The sequence below is a fragment of the Pyrus communis genome, chromosome 2 (genome assembly GCF_963583255.1).
Source record: "Pyrus communis chromosome 2, drPyrComm1.1, whole genome shotgun sequence".
Classification (NCBI taxonomy): domain Eukaryota; kingdom Viridiplantae; phylum Streptophyta; class Magnoliopsida; order Rosales; family Rosaceae; genus Pyrus; species Pyrus communis.
This window is the reverse complement of record NC_084804.1, coordinates 9,564,236-9,586,607: the sequence shown is the minus strand read 5'-3', so window position 1 is coordinate 9,586,607 and position 22,372 is coordinate 9,564,236. Positions and strand designations below refer to the sequence as shown.

The 22,372-nt window shown below is 35.0% G+C and overlaps 1 protein-coding gene and 3 pseudogenes across 1 annotated transcript; 2 read left to right on the top strand and 2 right to left on the bottom strand.

The window, feature by feature from the left end:
- Positions 1-2,219: 2,219 nt before the first annotated feature.
- On the top strand, positions 2,220-2,876 carry LOC137724706 (cyclin-D3-2-like; annotated as a pseudogene).
- Positions 2,877-4,519: 1,643 nt separating this feature from the next.
- LOC137724705 (secoisolariciresinol dehydrogenase-like) lies at positions 4,520-5,402 on the top strand (annotated as a pseudogene).
- Positions 5,403-9,370: 3,968 nt separating this feature from the next.
- Positions 9,371-10,714, bottom strand: LOC137724704 (BAHD acyltransferase At5g47980-like). Its single transcript, XM_068463426.1, has one exon. It carries the CDS (start codon positions 10,691-10,693, stop codon positions 9,371-9,373), a length of 1,323 nt encoding a protein of 440 aa, XP_068319527.1. The 5' UTR covers positions 10,694-10,714.
- A 5,632-nt stretch (positions 10,715-16,346) lies between these two features.
- LOC137724703 (vinorine synthase-like) lies at positions 16,347-17,944 on the bottom strand (annotated as a pseudogene).
- Between the last annotated feature and the right edge of the window lie 4,428 nt (positions 17,945-22,372).

Below are 22,372 nucleotides of genomic sequence, written 5' to 3'. Positions count from 1 at the left end.
ACATGCTAGTCACGCGATCAATTTGTGAGATTGAAATGTTGTTTACAAAGGTTGTAGCCAAGAATTTCTAGTGATTAGATTTACCTTGCTTAGTGAAAACGGTTTTCATTATACCATGTGTTTGTGCAGCAATTTCTGCACCTAGCTATCACAGAGATAATATTGATCCTTTCCATCCCCTTTACAGCCTTTAGTCTAATATTAGGTTAACATGAGTATAGTTTACCCTTTTTTCTGTTTAAGCGTGTTCCCTGGGATGTTCACTAATTCGTCACACAAAATTATCTTAATCAATTCAACTACAAGCCCAAACAACTATTTAACACTAACTTCCTTTCTAACAAGTTGTAATTTCGAATACATGCATTTTCATACCAACTTAAACGCTGCTAAAAGTTTTAATCCAATGGATGGCCATAATTGTAGGAGGACGTGAAGAAATTGTTGGTAAAATTATAACCATAATTAGTACAAACCTCAAAATTCACCTGGATTCCTATTATTAATTAGATGACAGATGAGTTGCCTTGTATTATTCCAAAGCTCAAAAACTCACGTGGATTCCTAAGTAAGATGACAGATATTGACTTGGACGTGATGAAATCATTGGGTTTGATTCTCGCTTTGTCGATTATGCTAATGCAGGTTACTTATCTAATTTCTACAAGACATGTTTTTAAATGGGTTACTTCTTTACAGTTAGAGAAACCGTAATATGTTGGATGTCAACCAAGCAAACTTTAGTTGCGACTTCTTTGAACCATGATAAGATTCTCGCACACACAAAACTACGTGTGAATGCTTATGGCTGAGAGCAATTTTGGAACATATTTGAAGCACATGCGGACTTTCTTCTATTGTTGGCGTCCCTACAACGATTTATGAAGATAACACTTCATGTATCGACCGGATTAAAAAATGATACACGCAGATTGTTTGAAAGTCTTCTTTTCACATCAGCAACAAGAGCATCAGAACATTAAAGTCAAAACAAATATGTTCTAGGACAACTTGGCTGATCTCTTTATCAAGTCATTACTAAAATCGACTTTTCAGAAGCTTGTCCAAAGAATCGGTATACGTAATTATTTGATTTGAATTACTTGTAGTTCTCATTCGAAAGTTTTGTCAAATTCAAGAATATCTCGGAGTGTACTCACTTGATCTTAATGTACTCTTTTTCCCCTAAGATTATGAGCATTTTTTCATTTGGGTTTTTTTTCTACTTAAAGAGGTTTTGACAAGGTATCCATCTTGGGCTGGTCATACCTTTGTGTGTGCATTCTACTTGTGTCTTGAAAACGTATAATTTTGACTTATGCAACTTCTTACTTTTCTCCTTAGACTATGAGTTTTTGTCTCATACTAGTTTTAACCATAACAAAGTTTTGTGAGTTTTACTACCTATGTATTTTTCTGTTTGATTAGAGACTCGCATTCACTCATTGTGCCGATAACTTCATCAACTGAACTTATTTCATCGTGAAGACCTTACATTTTGTTTGAGTATTTAAACACTCAAAGGAATGTGTAGCAGTCCTAATTTAATTGGGAATGTGATTATGTAAATCATATTGAGATTGTGTAGTATCTTTTAGAAAATATTCTATTTCAAATGTAATGCCTAGAGGTTAAGGAAATTTTCTTTCATATTACTTAAATAGATAAATATTTATTTCAAAATAAACTAGATAACTATTTATAGATTCAGGGTTTGCGGGTGTGTTTTATCAGTCCTCACGCTTTCCCCCCATTTCAAAAGAGAATTAGTACTCTCTCTCTCTCTCTCTCTCTCTCTCAGCAATGGCATTCTCCTCGTACTCTCTGCATTCACAAGAAGGTTAGCACAACATGCTTAATCAATCAAAGTTTATTAGTTATCTGTTTGTGCCTCTATTTGTGTATCAAGTTTTACTTTTTTGGCCAAATCGGATAAATGATTTCTATGATCATAAGGTATTCGAAAGATAGTCCATGTGTTAAAAAAATTCAGATTTAAACTCTTACGGTGTACTCCGTTAACAAATTTAGTCCAAAAGTGATTCTTCTGTTAACTATCTATTAAAAGGGATTTTTTAGGCGCTCTCTCTCCTAAAAAAGTAAGGAGAGAGAATGGAACAGACTCAGAGATGGATATGGGCATGAGCTCAACCCTTTCTCTCTTCCTTGTTCTTTTTGTGTAATGACCAAAGCTTTTCTTTTCTTCTTCTCCGAAGAAGATGGTTCTGCAAGAAGAACCCCAAGAGCTCCAAAACCCTCCAATGGCGTTTGATCCTTCATTATTTTGCGAAGAAGGATTTGAGGAAGATTTGGGAGACAATGGTAGTGAGGAGGAGAGCGAGAACTGTGATGGGTTTTCAAAAAAGCAATCGTCTTTCCCTTTGATTTTCCTGGAAAGTGATATGTTCTGGGAAAATGATGAACTTTCCTCTCTAATCTCCAAAGAGGAACAAACCCCTGTGTTTCAGTGGAGAAATCTCAGATGGGTCTTTGATGGCGGCTCGGAAGGAGGTGGTTGAGTGGATTCTGAGTGTAAAGGCACAATATGGCTTCTCCTCTTTGACCGCCATTCTGGCTGTGAACTACTTTGATAGGTTCATTGCCAGCCGGCCGTTTCAGAGGGGCAAGCCGTGGATGAGTCAGCTCGCCGCCATCGCCTGCATCTCGTTGGCCGCCAAAGTAGAGGAGACCCATGTGCCCCTTCTCTTAGATTTGCAAGTTTGTGTAAATTTCCATTTGTAATTTGAGTGTCTGTGAAATTGCTGGATTGTTGTGTTTATTGGATTTCTCATGATTGTGATTAGGTGGAGGAAACAAAGTATGTTTTCGGAATGGAGCTTTTGGTGCTATCGACTCTCGGGTGGCGGGTACTTTGATAATGGAAAAATCACTTTTGGACTAAATTTGCTAACGGAATACACCACAAGGGTTTAAATCTGAGCTTTTTTAGCACATGAGCCATCTTCCGAATACCTTATAACCACAGTGATCATTTATCCGATTTGGCCTTACTTTTTTTTCACTATTTGGATGAGGAGCCATTGAGAATGATTCAATTTGGTCTTTGAAGAGAAATACTACTAGATCGTAGTACTAAGTGGCAACAACTACTCTAGTTTTTTTTTAATAGATCGATATTTTTACACTAGGTGAGGAGGAGTTCGGCCAAGCCACACAATGGGCAGCTTAATTTGGTATTGAATTTGCCATTTATGAGATTCAAACCTAAAACCTCTCACTTTTAAACGAAGAAAAATACCATCAGACAGTAATAATGAGTGGCAACAATTATTCTAGTTAGTAACTAATTTTAGTAGTTTGTGTGAGAAACAATGATGTTTTACATGAAAAAAAAAAGGTTGACAAAAAGTTAAAATGTAGATAATAGCTCCGCCACAATGATAAATTTTTAAATTTCTATCACCATTTTCTTATTGGCAAGGTATTGATACCTCAACATGAACTACCAAAATAATTACTAATTCGGTAGCTTTTGCTCACTTCTATTATAATGAATAGTGTTCATTCCTCCTAATAATTGCATTATTTGTTATATAAATTATGTGACCATCGATATGTAGATTAATAAATTAATGATGCTTTGAAAGAACCTCATCTCATACATCTAGGGCGTGTTTATGCATCCGTAATCAGAATGAGAGTAAGGAATCCGATTCCAATTACGGATAATTCTTATGTTTACTACGATTGGAGAAATCAACATTATGTAAGACCCACACAAAAAATGGAATTCAATTCTTGAAATTGGAGGAATTGCACTCCCTCCTTGGGTGAGATATTTGGATTCCTGGATAGTGAAGGAATCATGAATGTATTTTTTTCTTCCTATTATGCCATCATTCACATTATGCACAACTCTATGCTCATTCACATTATGCACAACTCTATGCTCATTCACATTATGCACAACTCCATGCATATGCCAAAGAGAAGAAACTACAATTTTGAGAGAGAAAATTTAAATATTAAAGTACATACTTAAATTTATAAAAATAAATAAACAAAAGCATTTTAATGTGTCTATGAATTAAAAAAGCAATTTATTTTTTTTTCTTACTATTATATATTATATCAAATTTTATTAGAAAAATTATATAAAATATTTGATTCGGGATAAGGGCATTTTAGTAATCATACTAGTTTATATTCCGATTCTGCTGAATTAGTAAACAGCTTTATGGAATTAGTGTCATTTCTATTCTGATTCCAGAACATTTAAGTAAATAGCTTCAACAGGAATCCGATTCTGACTCCTCCTCATTCCAATTTCTCCTCAATTCAATTCTTCCTATTTTTATTACGGTTACGTAAACACGCCACTAATGTGGAAAGAAAGATTCAAATTTGTGTGCACATAAAAGAGAATGTTGTCCTAGCTAGCCTACTTGGCTAAACTTAGATCTGCTAATCCAATTTAATAATGTGACTACACTAGAACTAGCCTTACGGAAAAACAAGTGTCTCATAACCTTGCATTTGGATGAAGAAATTACAGATTATGAAAAATTCTCTCAATTGCAAATCCTACTGTTTGAAGAGTATGTATGTTGAATTTTTCAAAAGTAATATTATTTTGTAATTGAATACAGGTTGGAGGGAAAGGTGGCTCTGATAACCGGCGGAGCCAGCGGCATTTGAGAGTGCACAGCCAAAATTTTTGCCCAGCACGGGGCCAAAGTCATCATTGCAGATGTCCAAGATAATCTGGGCCATTCAGTCCATGAATCCATCGGCCCATCGGACTGCACGTTTGTCCACTATGACGTCACAGACGAAGCCCAAATAAAAAACGCCGTACACAAAGCTGTTGCCGCATACGGAAAGCTAGACATCATGTTCAACAACTCAGGCATAGCTGGCCAGTTCAAACCCCGAATCATCGACAACGAAAAATTGGATTTCGAGCCGTGCTTAGCACAAATATCACCGGAGTTTTCCTTTGGCAAAAAGCATGCCGCGCAAGCCATGATTCCTGCGCAGACGGGCTGCATAATTTCAACGGCTAGCCTGAGTTCATACATTGGTGGTGTGGCCTCACATGCATATTGTTGTTCCAAGCATGCAGTGAATGGTCTGACCAAAAATGCAGCCGCTGAGTTAGTCCGTTCGGGATCCGAGTGAACTGCTTGTCGCCATCCGCGCGTCACCGATGAGTCGAGGTTTTTCAGGAGCTAAGGATGATGAGGACATTGAGAATATGATGGGATCTCTAGCTAACTTGAAGGGCATGACACTTAAGGCAGTGGATGTGGCAAATGCAGCTCTATATTTGGCAAGTGATGAGGCTAGGTATATCAGTGGGCTTTAATCTCTTGATAGATGGGGGTTTTGGCATCCTTAATCCCTCCTTCAAATTCTTTCAGTACCCTCCAGAGCCTTGATCTGTTTAGCTACTACATATAGTTTTTCCCTTTTACATGTTTTAGTTTGAGTTACATTTAGTTTGTTATTATAAGTTCATTCTAAAAATTGACCAGTTTTTAAGTGCCTTTATTGGGGTATAAATGTTTGGGTCTTCCAATAAACAACCTTGTAATTGTGCGTTTTAGAAGGTTGGACACCATCTTCATTTGCTACAAGTTTGAGTGAAGATGCATGTGATGAAAGAGACTTCGACTTTGAAGTCAAGTTTTGATATCTAAGTACGTTGCCTAATATTTGAATTTTATTTTGATCCCTATATTTTGAATTTGAACAATTTAATCCGTATATTTTATCATCAATAATTTTTGTCCCTCGTACTTAATTTGACGTTACTTTGTCTTGTTAGTGTAGTGTGTAATATTGTCATATGTATACATTAATCCAAATTAAAACATAGGAAAGGACTGAAATTTTTTGCAAATAAAGCTCAAGAATCAAATTGACCGAATTTAAAACATAGGAATAAAAGCCACTTAATAATACGGTCTAATTGTATTTTTCTTCACTTGTAAATGAGAGGTTTTAGGTTCAATTCTCATCAAAGACAAATTTGAACTACATTATTGCTAGCCCATTGTGAGGCTTAGCCCCCTCCTCCCCCTTAATGTAGGGAATATCATTTGTTCAAATTAATAGATAATATTCAATCTGATTTTTTTTGTGAAATTCAATTTTTTGCTTGTTAATTATTTTTTTTAAGCTAAATTGTAGCAAAGGTCACAAAGGTCCTTGAATTATACTATGAGTTTAATTTTGGTCCCTGAACTTTACTAATAGTTGCTCTTGCCCTCTAATTATGTCCCGTGTTGCACTTGTGGTCGTTTTTATAAACTTCATTAACTTTTAATTAAATTAAGGAGTAAAATAGATATTTCATCCAAAAATAAAAATAAAATAAAAAAGAAGGAAAACTAAGTAGCCATTGATCATATAATATGTATTGGCTCTCCTTAGTATCCACTAGAAGCGCTCAAGTACTAACAAGCTAGTGTTTACGGCACTCTACATATTTGTATATATAGCGATTCTATGCATAGTGCCAAACTCTACTATGCTATGCATAATAATTGAAACACAACTCCGGTATTTTATTAAGATAAGTCAATGATTAAAAGCAACACATTGTTTATCAATCCACATAGAGAACGACATCACAACAACTGAAAGTGATAAGAGGATACTAATTAATTACAGAGTTATATAGAGAAGCATCTGCAAACAAGGAGCACATGATTGCTTTCAGTAATGGCCATGACTACTTCTTTTGAAGTCAACTGTGCTGGTATGCAATTGCCATCTTCATATATAGGTCACGGTCATGTGTTAGATAATAATTTAAATACACGGAGGGTGAAACACATCTCCTTCATTCATTACTTTCTAATATAAAGCTTAAAAACATATCAATTTTGTTGAACCAATAAGGAGGAAAAAGTAATGAAATCACACAGACAGTAGAAGCCTCGAAACAACAATTCAAACATCTACAATCGCATCCATCTAAGAAAAGCAAGAGGATGTTAATAAAATGACAAGCAGATTCACAGAAACATATGCAAGCAGGTCTTCATATCTTTCAATTATGGCCATGTCTTCTTTCTGTGAAAATCAATGACGCTTCCACGCCAACACCGTCACTTGTGTCCATATATATAATCGTATTCTTGAATTCATGACTACTACGAATTCTCACCCATGACAGCTGCTCCCATCCAAAATTTGCTTCATAGAAGGGAAACTTGCACCAACTGCTACACTATAAGTCACTATACTATCGTCTATCAGGATGTTCCCGGACTCTTTGACGCATTGAAGTACATCCTCACAACTAACACTGTTAGGATACTTTTCTTTATATTCCTTAATGCCTTTCCTGAATTTGGCAACCAAGCTTTCCAGATCCACCTCACTTCTCTATATAAAAAGAGGCAGGGTGAACGCAATGGATTAATGGAAATCAACTTCTTTCCTATACTGTATTTGTCTAATCTTTATATATAAAGCCAACAACCTCCTTTGGGGTCACAAGTTTCACCAAAAAGTTTTGGACAAAAATGCCCCCAAAACAAAAAATTTAAAAAACAGCCCAAAATAATGCACCAAATAATGCATAGGTATTTTAGTCCTTTTAACAGTATTTTTTTAATAATTAATTCTTTTTGTACAGTTTTTTCTTTTTAATTAGTACCTCACAATAAGCTAGCAATAATGTGATTCAATCAGTTGTTCACTAAATATTATTTTCTCTATTTTTAAACACATTCAAAACATCTTAAGAGGCGTGTAATGCCGATTATAAAAAAGATATTTCGCATGCGCATAATAATGTGATTAAATTAGTTGTCAAATGATTTTTTTTTTTTTTTGAACAAACGATATTATATACACTAAGGAGGAGGAGGTGGGCTTAGCCTCACAATGGACTAGCAATAATGTGATTCAATCAGTTGTTTATTAAATATTATTTTCTCTATTTTTAATGTAAATTCAATAGAATGTAGATGGAAATTGAAAGACCGATTTTATTATGTGAATTCAGCTGCTTTGATTGGTTTGTGAGGAGTTTTTTCTTGCATGATCTAAGATTATTCATTTACTTCAAATATTTGACTTTTCTTTTGTCAATTCATGCATATAAATACGTTTAAAACGTATAAGTCGCACGTAGCACGCCATGATTCAAAAAATGACTTCTGAAGCGAGTGTATGAAGGCTAGTTAGTAACTAAATTTGGCCGGCGTGATGCTTTCTTCTAGCCATGTGCTTTCTTGCAACCGGATAAATTGTTTTCCTCTCAATAATTTATATCTCATAAATGAAATCTTAGGGGTTGTTTGGTATTTTTCTTTGAGAGATTATATTCACACACCTCAAATTACTTCTCCCACACCTTTTTAATTTTTTAATATTTTCTACACACTACTAGCACTTGATAAAAAATATTAAAAAATTAAAAGAGTGTGGGAGAAGTAATTTAGGATGTGTGAATATAATCTCCCTTTTTCTTTTTGAAAACATTGATGGTACGAGGGAAATTAATAAAAAAAAATAGTTTATACCTAGTCAGGAAGAGGGGGACATAAACTTTACTCCTCATAAAACAAGAGATATAATGAATATTAAGTAACTTAGCTACATTTTATCATTTTTTTAAAAACAAAAAATAATACTAAACACCCCCTTCATTTTCCTATCAATAAACACTTGTATGACCAAATATACATATATTTGCATAATTTCGACATGATCCTGACCGGTTAGAGACTTTTATTCTTGGGATTGAAGATTAGTAGGATATAAACTTCAGGTTGAAACTGTTATAAAAAAATAATAATAATAAAAAAAATAAAAAAATAAAAAACAGAGAGGGTTCAGTTGTTCCTCAACGAAGACCCTCCATATATAACGGTGCCGCAGATCTGGCTGACCCATCGTTAATTTGCTGCTAAATTACTTCAACCCATCTTTTGCTCCGCTGTCCAAACTTTAATTTCATGACAATGACCTCTTGCAATTCTTTTTCTACAACAGTGATTATTGGTTAGAAAACTTATCACTCAAAGTTTGAGTGCAATTAGATTGAAAATACCGATTCCGATTCGTTAATTTCGACCTTTATGACATCCAAAACAAACCCAATTTCTGAAATTAAAATGCTGCAAATTCAAAAAAAATGCTGGAACTCCCTATTTCCAAAATAAACACTGTTTGAAAGGAGAAACTTATCAACCACAAACTGTTCTGAGAAGGAACCTCCTCATCCTTTAGTAGCCAAGCATTCCTCATATATCAGTCACATTCGTAGTTGCTCTTATTTATATAATTGAAGCATCACACCAATTTTGTTAAATAATTACGTATACAAATAAGGAAAAATGAAATGAAATCACAGATAAAGTACAAGCATCAAAAGGATTGCGAGATCTCACGAAATGACAGTTGGATTCGGAGAAGCATATGCAAGCAGCTCCTCACTATTTTCAAATAGGGCCATGTCATCTTCTTTGAGAGTCAAGGATGCTTCTATGCCATCGCCATCTCTCATATCCATCAACAGAATGGTATTCTTGTATAGACTACGAACGCTCACCCATGACGGCTTCCCCCATCCGAAATCTGCTTCGTAGAAGGAAAACCTGCACCAGCTACTGCAAGTATAGATATCTAAATCATCGCTATCCAGGAGTTTACTGCCGCCAGACTCTTTGGCTGCTTCGATTATATCGTTACCACTAACTCCATTAGGATACTTTTCTGTATGTTCCTCAATGCCTTTCCTGAGTTTAGCAACCAAGCTTTCATGTTCTATCTCACTTTCAACTGTCATTGCTGCAAAGGACCACACACAATTCCCCAGTATGTTTTCTGCCAAGGCCTGCCTCGATCTCTTCCGCATGTTCACAATCGGACACAACATGGATGGCTTTATAATACCCAATTTTGATCTTGATGCTTGCATTGCACATTTCCAAATGAGCGCTGACACTACTTCAACGCGTGTTGGGTTGGGAGTGGTATTGGCAGCTTTCGACTTGAGGGTAGCAATCTTTGAGGCATCGAAGACAAATCTCCTTGTTATAGACCCTTCAGTAGACAATGTCACTGCAAAGTCAGGTGAGTTGAAGATATCCAGGGGTGGGAACAAAGAAGCTGAAACACCAAATTCTCCGAGAAGCACGGCGTGATGATCAGTAGTAGTGCTGGCCGAGCCAAGGGCAATTGCAGCCCATCTTTCAATGAATTTGCATATTGTAAAGGCATCGGAAACCTTATGGGCAAAGCTGACCCCAATCGCCAATCCACCACATTCAAAGAAGTTGGCCTGGATTAGTAGAAGATAGTCTGTGTTTGAAAGTGTGGATTCTTTATCAGTTGGAACCAATTGTTCTAGGATCCCATCATCTGGCTTGTCAAAAACCATCGACATGTAACAGTTGACTTGGGCTTGCAGAAATGCAACCCCATGATCATTGCAGCAGATTGAATCATTTCTTTGAAATTCTCCTGCAAAGGGGTAGAAGTGAGTGAGGGCTTCAGATAATGATGTTTTTAGAAAGTTGGATCTTTCCTGATCATCAGCAACAGCAGCACAAGGTTTGTTGCGATAGAAGAGAAGTAGTGGGATAAAAATTTCAGGTTCGAACTGGTCAAAAAAAGAGAGGCGAAGATTTCTAAGGTCGGGAGGAGTTGGAGAGGATGGTTTAATTGTTTCCTTGTTAAGGACTTGAACCTTCATCTCTGAAACCATCTTTTGCTCAATGCTTAACAAAATTTGAGTTTCATAATCATAGCAGGACCTTCAATATATATGTTGAGAATGAGTCTCACATTAATGATATGAGGGATTTTGCATAAACTTATACGTAAGTTTGGGTACTATTCATGTTGCCAATTGGTTATATATTGGGAATGAGTCCCACATTAATGAGAGGAGAGATCTTCAATGAGTCTCACATTGGTAATTGTAGTCCACAATTTGTTCCCCTATATAATATATATTTGTCTCATTGGTATACCAAAAAAACATGTGTAACTCACGAGACTCGCGGAAAGAAAATATCATTTGAAAGTATCCAAAAAGAGAGTTTTTGGCATTTCAAAAGTCCATCATATATTAGTTAAGTGTCTGCTTAAAAAGAAATGCAAGGAGACCATGCTTTTAAACCATATTTTGTAAATTATATGATGTAATTTAAAGTTACTATATTTATATTGACTGTTGCAATACACAAATGCATAGTGGATACTTACCAGCTAGGGATTCAGCAAAAAACACATGGAAGAGAGCACATTCTCGCTTGGTTGATGGTTGGATTCCTAATAAATTTAAAGGTACTATATTTATATTGACTGTTGCAATATACAAATGCATAGTGGATACTTACCAGCTAGGGATTCAGCAAAAAAGACATGGAAGAAAGCACATTCTCGTTTGGTTGATGGTAGGATTCCAAGGTACTAAATTTATATTGACCGTTGCAATATACAAACGCATAGTGGGTACTTACCAGCTAGGGATTCAGGAAAAAACACATGGAAGAGAGCACATTCTTGCTTGATAGGGAGATTATATGCTTAAATCATATATATAGTGTTGGAAAAATTAGGGTCTAATTGTTATATTAAATCACATAAAAATTTAAGAAATAATTCATGCAATTATATATCAAAATTAATGCAAGCACATGAGTAACCAATATTAAATGAACATGATATAATGGATTAGAAAAACCTAGAAAATACGGTCGAGGCAAGTGTTTGACACTTTGTCCTTAAGACAAGTTTACGCCCCACTACGGTGCTCATGGTTGGATCGGCGCATGTCTCCCAAGATACAACGACCACGTCCTTGTAATAGTAGCACTCCAAATCACAAGGCTCCATGAACCACGATTGTGTTGAAAACCCTCTCATATGGACTTAATATGACTCTCTAATATTTAATGCACTAGATATATGAATGTAAACAATGAAAAAAAAAGTTATAATTGCTATCTCAATGATTATAAGGGGATTCCCTATTTATAGAATGTGAGATACCTCTTTGGAAAACATGCGACTATTCATGAAGAGTCAAAAGTTGCAACACTTCATTTAAGTAGACATATCTTTCTACCAAAAGGCTCCACTTTCTAATTTCCATTCAATTAATAAATTTAATATAATAATAATATTATTATATTTTCCAACAATCCTCCACATGAATGGAAATTGACTCAATACCATGCAAATGACAATGCATACACTAGAGAGAGAATTCAGTAGGAAAAGTACTACATCGGTAACCTTCCGTAGTGAATTACTATTGGATTTACTTGGCTAATCAGTGAACGCGATGTCTTGACTGCTCAGCCGTTTGTGTAAACCAAGACAATAGTAATCACACAATACCCTTCCAGACACCTCGTGGTTGCTTAGTTGTGTTCATTTTGACCCTGAACAATTCTTGGTTTCTCATGAATGCTTTTAGAGAACTAAGCCCTTAAAAAAATTCTCACAGGAACGGCCCCATTCCTCACTCAAGATAGGTGCCTTCCCATTAAGAGTATCCTGCAATACCCCACTTGTTATTTCCAAGTATAGAAATCATTAAAAGCAAAGTTTATCCTAAATACGCTGCAAATAACACTGTTTCATCATAGGACATGGATAGGAGATTATCTCTGCAGTGCTCCCATTGAATCATCCACAATTCGGTTGTCCCTTTGAACCTAGATCTTGGGATCTCCAGTCAGCTAGGTTGGGTTGCCATTATGGCGATTCTTAAGATGTAGGCTTTGAACCCATTCCCCTCGATGATACAACTTACTTTCTAATCAAACCTTTAATTAATTGGATCCACTAGGTTGATGACTATCACTTATGGTGCGCACTTCCATTTATGAAATTATATTTCATTCAAGAGTAGTTGTTTTCCAACGTTAAGTCCTTCAAAACATATTGTAGGACTCAAAAAGTAATTTGCTAATACTCGGGTACATTCCCCCACATTTTAAGGTATTTGTTAGAAGATCTCCAACCTTTCAATACCTTAAAACTTCAATTATAAGCGTAATCGTTATCTCTTTCTAGAAGCAAATTACTTTTAAATTCTTTTTAAGTACATTCCATTTCTCAAAATAGCTAAGCCACCCACACAATTCCGTTACATTGTGGTTGCTTTTCAATTGCTATCAATTACTCCTTCATCATACTTAAGAAGTAGGAACCAGTGAAGATATTTTCTCTTTATCTATTCTTCACTTCTAGGCTTTCAAGACTCACAAGTCCTTTCTATGAGAAGCACTCCATTCACATTCAACTAGGTATTTAGACCTTTTGTTTCTTGAAATTAAACAAGAACCATAGTCAAAAATTTATCACAACGTGATATCCGGTTTGGATACTTCACTTCTTAAAATGAGAACCAAACTCGTAATTTCCAAAAGGTACCAGCCACTCTTTTGGTAAAGAACCAAAAGTCACTGAATCAGCCGTATATATTAATTACAGAACCTGGCCGGAATGCTTTCTTTTGGAAGAGACAGTCTTGTTCAATTTGAACAGATATAACCCTATATATATATATATATATATATATATATATATATATATATATATATATAATACACGTCTGTTCAAACTCATGTGTCTATTAGGGTTACTTACAACGGGAAAATGGAACCCATATATATAATACGTTTGTTCAAATCCACAGACCTTTCTCTTCACACCAGATGCCCCTTTAGTTAGAGAAGCTACTACAATTGGAATAATCATTTCAACAAAACACACATGCAAAACAATTTCAAAGAAATAAGCATCAGATCAAAATAGGTCAACGCAATCAAAAGCCATTCTCATGCATGCAACCCTACCAAGAAGCATTACGCTTCATTTGCAGAAGAAAAACCACATATAAATTGATATATAGACGTTAGAAAACCATGTTTAGTTAGATAAACTCATAGCAATGTGAGACAACATACATGCATAAAATAAGCAAAACTTAGAAAACCAAATATACACAAATGAAACTTAATAGAATCCAAACTGCCACTCAAAATCCCAAATGGCACCATCACGGTGATGGAATGGTTACCCTTTGGAAAAGGGCCAAATGATCCATACGAAGTGATCATGTCTTTTCGTCATAGTCTATGGCGCATCTGCATGTGCACTTTGGAAGATACATGATTGTTCTGGACAAACTAAATCCAAAATTTATTATGCATCTGCTTGAAATCTCATTGGGATCAATGATCCATTTCCTTATAGTTTGGAAGGGTCATGTTTGTCAGTGGAGGCTCTCCAGAGAACCCTTTCATGAAGTTAGATATAGTGAATTTCTTTTCCAGACAAAAAATCAACCCATCAATTATAGGGATTCATTCCAACACATTCTTATACAATTCACAATATACAAAGTAAATGTATGTAATCGTTTCCCGATTGGCATGTCAACCACTTGGAAATCTATCAATTAATTTGTCAAACACTTGATCGACAATCATTTGAAAGTTGTGAATTCATGAAGTCATAAATATATTATATATAAGGTTAGTCGTAAACAAAACACTCCCAAAGCATTACTTACTTACTTTACAAACTGAAACTTAATGCACGGCAAAGAAGTAACCAACTAGGCAAGAATACAAACAAACAATTTTGCAAGAAACCAAGACTACATACCAGACTATGCTACCAACAAAATTAATCTATAGGACAAAAATATGACAGAATAAATCTGAAACAAAGCTCATGCCATTAGGATCAACCTTTACTTTGTCACGGAAGCATATTATTCTCAAAACAAAAATAGCAATCAAACTAAACTTGTCTTAAGATTCTTGGAAAAATTAGGGTCTAATTGCTATATTAAATCACATAAAAATTTAAGAAATAATTCATGCAATTATATATCAAAATTAATGCAAACACATGAGTAACCAATATTAAATGAACATGATATAATGGATTAGAAAAACCTAGAAAATACGGTCGAGGCAAGTGTTTGACACTTTGTCCTTAAGACAAGTTTATGCCCCACTACGGTGCTCATGGTTGGATCAGCACATGTCTCCCAAAATACAACGACCACGTCCTTGTAATAGTAGCACTCCAAATCACAAGGCTTCATGAACCACGATTGTGTTGAAAACCCTCTCATATGGACTTCATAAGACTTTCTAATATTTAATGCACTATATATATGAATGTAAACAATGAAAAAAAAAAGAAGTTATAATTGTTATCTCGGTGATTATAAGGGGATTCCCTATTTATAGAATGTGAGATACCTCTTTGAAAAGCATGTGACTATTCATCAAGAGTCAAAAGTTACAACACTTCATTTAAGTAGATATATCTTTCTACCAAAAGGCTCTACTTTCTAATTTCCATTCAATTAATAAATTTAATATAATAATATTATTATTATTAAATTTTCCAACATATAGAAGAAATCCAATCAACCTGTTACATCACCTGGCTATAACAAATATAATTTAAGCAAATAATCTCTCGATCAAGCAAGAATGTGCTTTCTTCCATGTGTTTTTTGCTGGATCCCTAGCTGGTAAGTACCCACCGTGCATTTGTATATTGTGTTACATTCGTGTAGGTATATAGTCGTACCACGCTTTGTATTGTCTAGTCCCTTCCCTTTAAAAGCTGTTATATTTAAATATACGATTAGATCTCCCTCACCTTTTGCAGTTCTTTTGTTTTATTTGATAAGGCATGCATTTTGATTAGGTATGCATTTAATAAAAATGTTACACCCCCAAGAACATGAGAGATAAACTCTCTTATAATCAATTCATCACGTAACAAGTGTTTATTAAACGAATAATTCAGTTTCTAAATGCTCGGCCAACATTTATTAGATGAATGATTCCACTTATACTATCTTAATTGCAAAAAAGAAATGTCCCTTTGATCACAGAACACAACATCAGTGGGTATGTACATGTAACCTGACAATAGTTTGTGGGAAGACCCTCAGAGTATTCCATGAACTTAAGGAATCCTAAACAATTTCACTAGGTTGCGCTCATACTTGTAACTTGTTCAATAATTTATTGTTAAACTAGGTTATTCTAAAATTTGATTCGCTAGTGTGTGTTGATTTTAGAAAGAACACAAGAGAACCACTTGGCGTTGTTTTATTGTTTTTTACTCTCTTGATCACCAAGACTCTTGACTACATACATTTAGTGCATTTGCGTCTAAATACATATGACATGTAATATTAAGTAATGTTAGTGTATCTTTTTTCTTTTGATATTAATTTTTAATGATATTCGATGAAGAAATAGACTTTTTTGTAATTAGCGAATTATTTTTATTACATACCAATATACCAAAAGTCGGAGGTCTGAGAACTTTAGGGTCCCACTTTGAAGACTCGCCTAGGACCCCTAAATTCTCGAGGCCGGCCTTGTATGGTCGTCTTCTTCATTGAAAGTTGACGACGCTTCTATACCATCGCTGTCGCTTACATCCATCATCGCAGCCATATTCTTGATTCTACTCTCTGATAAACCCATGATGGCTTCCCCCATTCAAAATTCGTGGCATAAAAAGAAAACCTGCACCAACTGCTGCCACTATAGGTTTCGATATCATTCCTTGCTAACAGATTCATATACTCTTTGAAGATTTCACATTCATCATCCGCACTAACACCGTTAGTGTATTTCACTTTAAATTCGTCAATGCCTTTCCTTAGTTTAGCAACTAAGCTTTGAAGATCGTGATCTACTTCACTTTCTTTGGCCTTTACTGGGAAGGACGTCACGAGATTTCCCAATAAATTTTCTACAGAGGGACGCACCAATATTTTCCGAATGTTCACCGCTTGACACCACGCGTATGGCCTTACGAAACCAAATTTTGATTTGATGATTCCATTGTGCACTTCCAATGAGCGCAGATACTAATTCAACGCGTGTAGGCTTTGGGACCACTGGCGGCCTTGCACTTGAGAGGCCATTTACTTTTAGGCTTTATATAGGACTATAAATATTTATTTATGTAGTAATTTGATTATGCGATTAATCTTTTTTGTGTTAACTTTTCTTAAGTTTATTTTTGGACATGTTATCTCAAAAAAATTATGAACATTTCAACTTAAAAAAATTAAAAAATCTTACAAAGTTAGATTTCTTCACTTGTAAACCATTAATTGGATTAGATTTTCTTATCTCAATCTTATCCGTTAATTTGTTTCTTTGATACCACTTCAACGCGAGTTAGATTTTCCATGGTGGCACTACCAGCCTTGGACTTAAGAGCGGCAATCTTTGAGGCATCAAACACGAATCTCTTAGTTGTACACTTTTCTTGGGGAAATTCCAGGGCAGGTTGAAGCGAGTTCAAGAAATCTACTTGTGGGAAAAGAGAAGCTGCAACACCAAATTTATCAAGAAGCTCTATGTGATCAGTAGTATTATTAGAACCACGGGCAATTGCTGCCCAGCAACTAGTGAATTTGCTTAGTGTATATTGTATAAGCATCGGCGACCTTATGTGAGCTGCCAACCCCAATTGCTAGTCCACCACATTCAAAGAAGTTGGCCTTCACGAGTAGAAGACAGCCTATGTCTGCTTGTGAGGAGTCTAAAACAGTTGGAAGCAATTGTTTTAGGATCACAAGTTCGGGCTTGTTCAATATCTTCAACATAGGACAGTTCACTCAGGCTTCAACATATGCGGCTCCATGGTCGTTGCAACAAATTGAAGCGTTGGGCAGGAATTTTCAGGCATATGGATAGAAGCGAGTGAGGGCTTCAGATAATGATTTCTTTAGAAGCTTGGATCTCTCGGCAACCAAAGAATGTTTGCCCTCAAAATACTTGTTATTGTCGTTGGGATAAAAGAGAAGTAGTGGGACATAAATATCCTGAAAAGGTTGATCGAAAACAGAAAGGCTCAAATTTCTAAGGTGGTGAGGAGTTGGCGATGATGGTTTAATTGTTTCCTTGTAAATGACTTGTATCTTCATCTCTGAACCCATCTTTTCTCTCCACCCTTGAGTTTCATAGCAAACACCTCCCAGCTTCATATAAAGACACAAGGAGTCGCCAACGTATGAAATAGGATCATGCATAAGCACTTTGTTTTATGCCCAAAGGGAATATCCTCACTAAAAAAATGGAATCTATTGGTTTACTTTTTTTCTTTTATTCTTTGTTAGATCTCTATTTGATCAATAAAAAAAGGAATAATTCTTCTTGTATTCCCTCTCTGTCAGGCTATAGTTAAGAGTTTTATTTACTTATTTATTATTACTACTTAAACCAGCATCACTAATTACTATATCAGAAGTCTTAAGTGTTGTGTTATAGAATGCAGGCCTTTTCATTTTTGGCCCGTCCTTGTTTACACTGTCGGACAAGCAATGACTATTATTTTAGACTGGATAGGGTTGACACTGCATTAGTCCAACAAAAGAAAAGAACTATGTATTGAAAGAACCCGAATTTACATTTTATTTGTAATTTGTGGTACAAGCTAAAATAAACAAGCAAGAAAATAATGAAATATCATCAACATCCAAGGGAACAAAAATCTAGGAATCACAAGGAGTGGCATTGTAGTTTTGATTTTTTTTCAGTACTAGTTAAATGACACTCGGATTCAGAGAAGCATAGGCAAACAGTTCCTCGCTGATTTCAAATATGCCCAATTCTTCTTCATTGAAAGTCAAGGACGCTTCTACGCCACACCTTCTCTTGCATCAGTCAACATAGCCATATTCTTGAATTCCATAGTATGAGTCACCCATGATTTCAAACCCCATGACATTAGATGACAGATATTTTCCCAAAAGGAAAATTTAGATGACAGATACATGCTAACTGTCACAGTTGACTTGTATGATTCCAAATCTCATGACACACGGATTGAGGTTTATGCTCTTTTGTCCAGTTTACAGTCCATGCATTTCCTTATACAGCAGGATAATTAATTACTAATTTTAAAAATATTTTTGTGTTGAAAATAATTTTATGCTAAATATACTTTTATACTAAGTTTAAGTCCTTGCATGAAAACAAAGTAGCATATAGCATGAAAAGATAAGTTTGAGTAAGTATTCGATTTTGTGATTAATTTATAAAGTGGAAGAGAGAGCAATCGAGTGAAATTTCCAAAAATGAAAAAGAAATAGGAAAGACCCTCACCCACGGGTGGAGTGAAAGAGGAGAGAGAAAAAGCTACAGCTACAGGTGAAAGAGGAGCGAGGAAGAGACAAAGAAAGTTGATGGGACGTGTTGAACTCACGCGTGGTGTGGGGTTGGGTGTTAGGTCATCTCCAACGTAGAGCCAGTCAGAGGGCCCGTTTTAGCTCTGACCTCTAAGATATTAATATTTTAATGAACAGTACAGGGTCATATTTGCCTCTATATCCAACTGAGGGCCATAGGGCTCGTTTTTAGCCTTGTCACAAAAAACCGTCTCCACCAAAGAGCCAAAGGATCATAGGGTCAAACATAATTTATTATTTAAATTTAAAAACTACAACAACTTAAATTCAAATACAACAACTTAAATTTAAAAACTACAACTTATATTTAAAAACTACAACAGTAACTGGCCAAAAAAACCAAAAAAATTAGAACTTAAATTTAATGAATGGTTTAGTTATTTATAGGAAGAAAAAAATTTTGAATACAACGACTAGTCAGCTAGCCGTTAGATTCAAATTTTTGTTTAAGCATTCATATCGATTATAATCGACATGATTTTATGAATTTTTTGCCAGCCCCAAGCTGGCTGGCTAGCTGCATGCAACCAGCCATTTGGCCCTTTCAGAATCTGTGGGGCCCATGCCCCCTCTAGCCCTCTGGACCCTTCGGTTGGAGATGGTCTTAGATGGTAAGTTATTGGACGTGCGTAATGTCTCACTATTTTATTATTTTTTATTTGTCTTAACAATTAAATAAAATTTGTTAAATGTTTTTGGTTAAGATTTGAAGTTTTGAATCTCTTTTTACTAGTTTCTCATAAACCAATTGGTAATATAAGGATTAGTCCAATTACTTATAACATGAAACATTTTTTTTCGATCTGAGATTCATACTCTCAATACACGCCTAACGTCCATTGTTGTTTTTTTTGGTAGTGATTAGTAAATTAAGGGGTTAATTATACTAACAACCTCTGAAGTTTATCCTGTAACAAAACCCCCTCACTATTGATAAATAACATTAACACCCTTGAAGTTCTAATTTTCTTTCCCATCACTCCTTAATGACGTATTTACCCCTATAATTAATTACTTGAAAATAATAATAAAATTCAAAATTTCAGAAAAAAAAACAAAAACAAAAAATGATTAAAAACAAACTCTATGGATCTTCTTTCCCTTCCATTTTCAGCCGCCATCTTCCAAAATTCTTACTGCCACCAAAGACTCCTCCCCTCTCCTCTTTCTCGCTCTCAACCATCTCAATTCAGCCCAACACTCCTTGACGTTCTGGTCTTGAACTGGGGTGGGGGAGGCCATGAACATGAACATATAAAATCAATTCAATTGAGAATAATTTTGTGCTGTCACAGAGAATTTATTTGTTGAGAATTAATAATGAACGATATGGACTACAACTATTAACCTGTTAATGGTTCTAGTGCTGGAGATCCGAGCACTCTCATCATCTCATGGCTTTCATTAAAATTACCAGGGTTGGAACTAAAGTAAGCATACATATATGGGTTGATTACACTAGAAAAAAGACGAATAAGAATCGATTTGCTTCATGAAACTGGAGAGCATGGCCAGTTCTCCACTACCTCCTCCGTTCATGTTTTTTTTATGCCATTAACGACATCGCCATCTCTTTCATTCTGAAATTTTCTTGTCGAAATCACCATCTCTCTCGCTCTACTATCTTAATTTCATCCTTTCCAGAAAGTTTTCTCATCGACCTCGCCATCTCTTTTGTTCAAAGCTTTGGGATTGTTCAACCAAGACGAAGATGGGGAGGGGGTTGCTAGAAGTGACGGGAATGGGTTTGTGGGTCGAGTGTATGTTGATGTTAGTGGCAGTAGTGGAAAAACAAACATATGTTAGATGGTTTTTTTTTTTTTTTTTTTTTTTTTTTTTTTTGGAAACACATATGTTAGATGTTTGGATTCCAATGGGAATTATACTTCTTTTATTTTTTAATGTTTTGTGTAATTTTTAATTTTTTTATAAAAGTTGTTATTTTGTTAAGTAATTAATTATAAGAGTATATTTGTCTTTTTATGGATTGATTTTCGACTAAGGAGTATTTATGAAAGTCAATTAAAACCTCAAGGGGTGTTAGTGTTACTTATCAAACGTAAGAAGGTTTTGTGAAAAGAGGATAAACTTCAGGGAATGTTTGTATAATTAACCCTTAAATTAAGCCATATTATATATACATATGAATATCTCTCATACCTAAAAGGTCATAAAAAATATTACATAAAATTTCATTATAATCTTTGGAATTGATCATTGTTAGAATAAAAGCCTTGTGGAAGATTAGAAAACTAACTCTGAATTTGTAATTTTTGGATATTAATTAGGTTGTAATAATTTTTGAGTTTGTTTGGTGTGTATAGGTTATTTATTGAATCCAATAAACAACTAAAATGTTATTTATCACTGATAATTATTATTACATTTTCATAATAAGAAGCATCATAGATCATCAACTATTCTTTTTTGTGTGTGAATTTATCCATATATTTGTATATGCATACACTACAAAAAATATGAGCACTGCACACAATAAATTATCTATGCTCTTTGAGGCCAAAAAACACTAACAATTGTACCCATAGACCAATAGCTACAGTGCAGCAACTATATTTCTATTTGTGCCCTCTGTAGGCGTTGCCTTTGATGATAGCACACCATAGGATGTTTTGTGCCCAAAGGCTGAGCACAAGTAGGGGTTCTTTTGTGTCTCAGTTCTGACAGTTCTGACAACACCGACTTTTCCAAGCCATGTTAGCACAGTTTTGTTCTTGTGCCCAATAGGTAAAATATTAGAAAAAACCTAATTAAAATACTACAAACAAGCTTTTACAATTAAGTTCTACAAACAATCAATTCATACAAATTCAAATTTACAGACAAGCATTTCTGAACACTAGAATCTTTCCCAGAAAGCTTTTTACTTCATCCCATCTTCTTGTTCCACAAATAAATTAATCAGCCGGTCTATATAGAATCTGGGCCTCTTCCTGCCAAGGTTATGAATAAAAACCGCAAAGATTAAGATACCACACAACTTACAAGAACAACGAAAATGAAAGGAAAATACATGAATATCAAAATAGATGTATTTTCTCTAAAATGATTTGAATTAGTTCACAATATCACCGGCAATTTTGAAAACTCATTCTTAACAATTGTATTCATGATATCAGTAGGTAGAATGTTAAATCTAGAGTCATGTGATTTAATTAT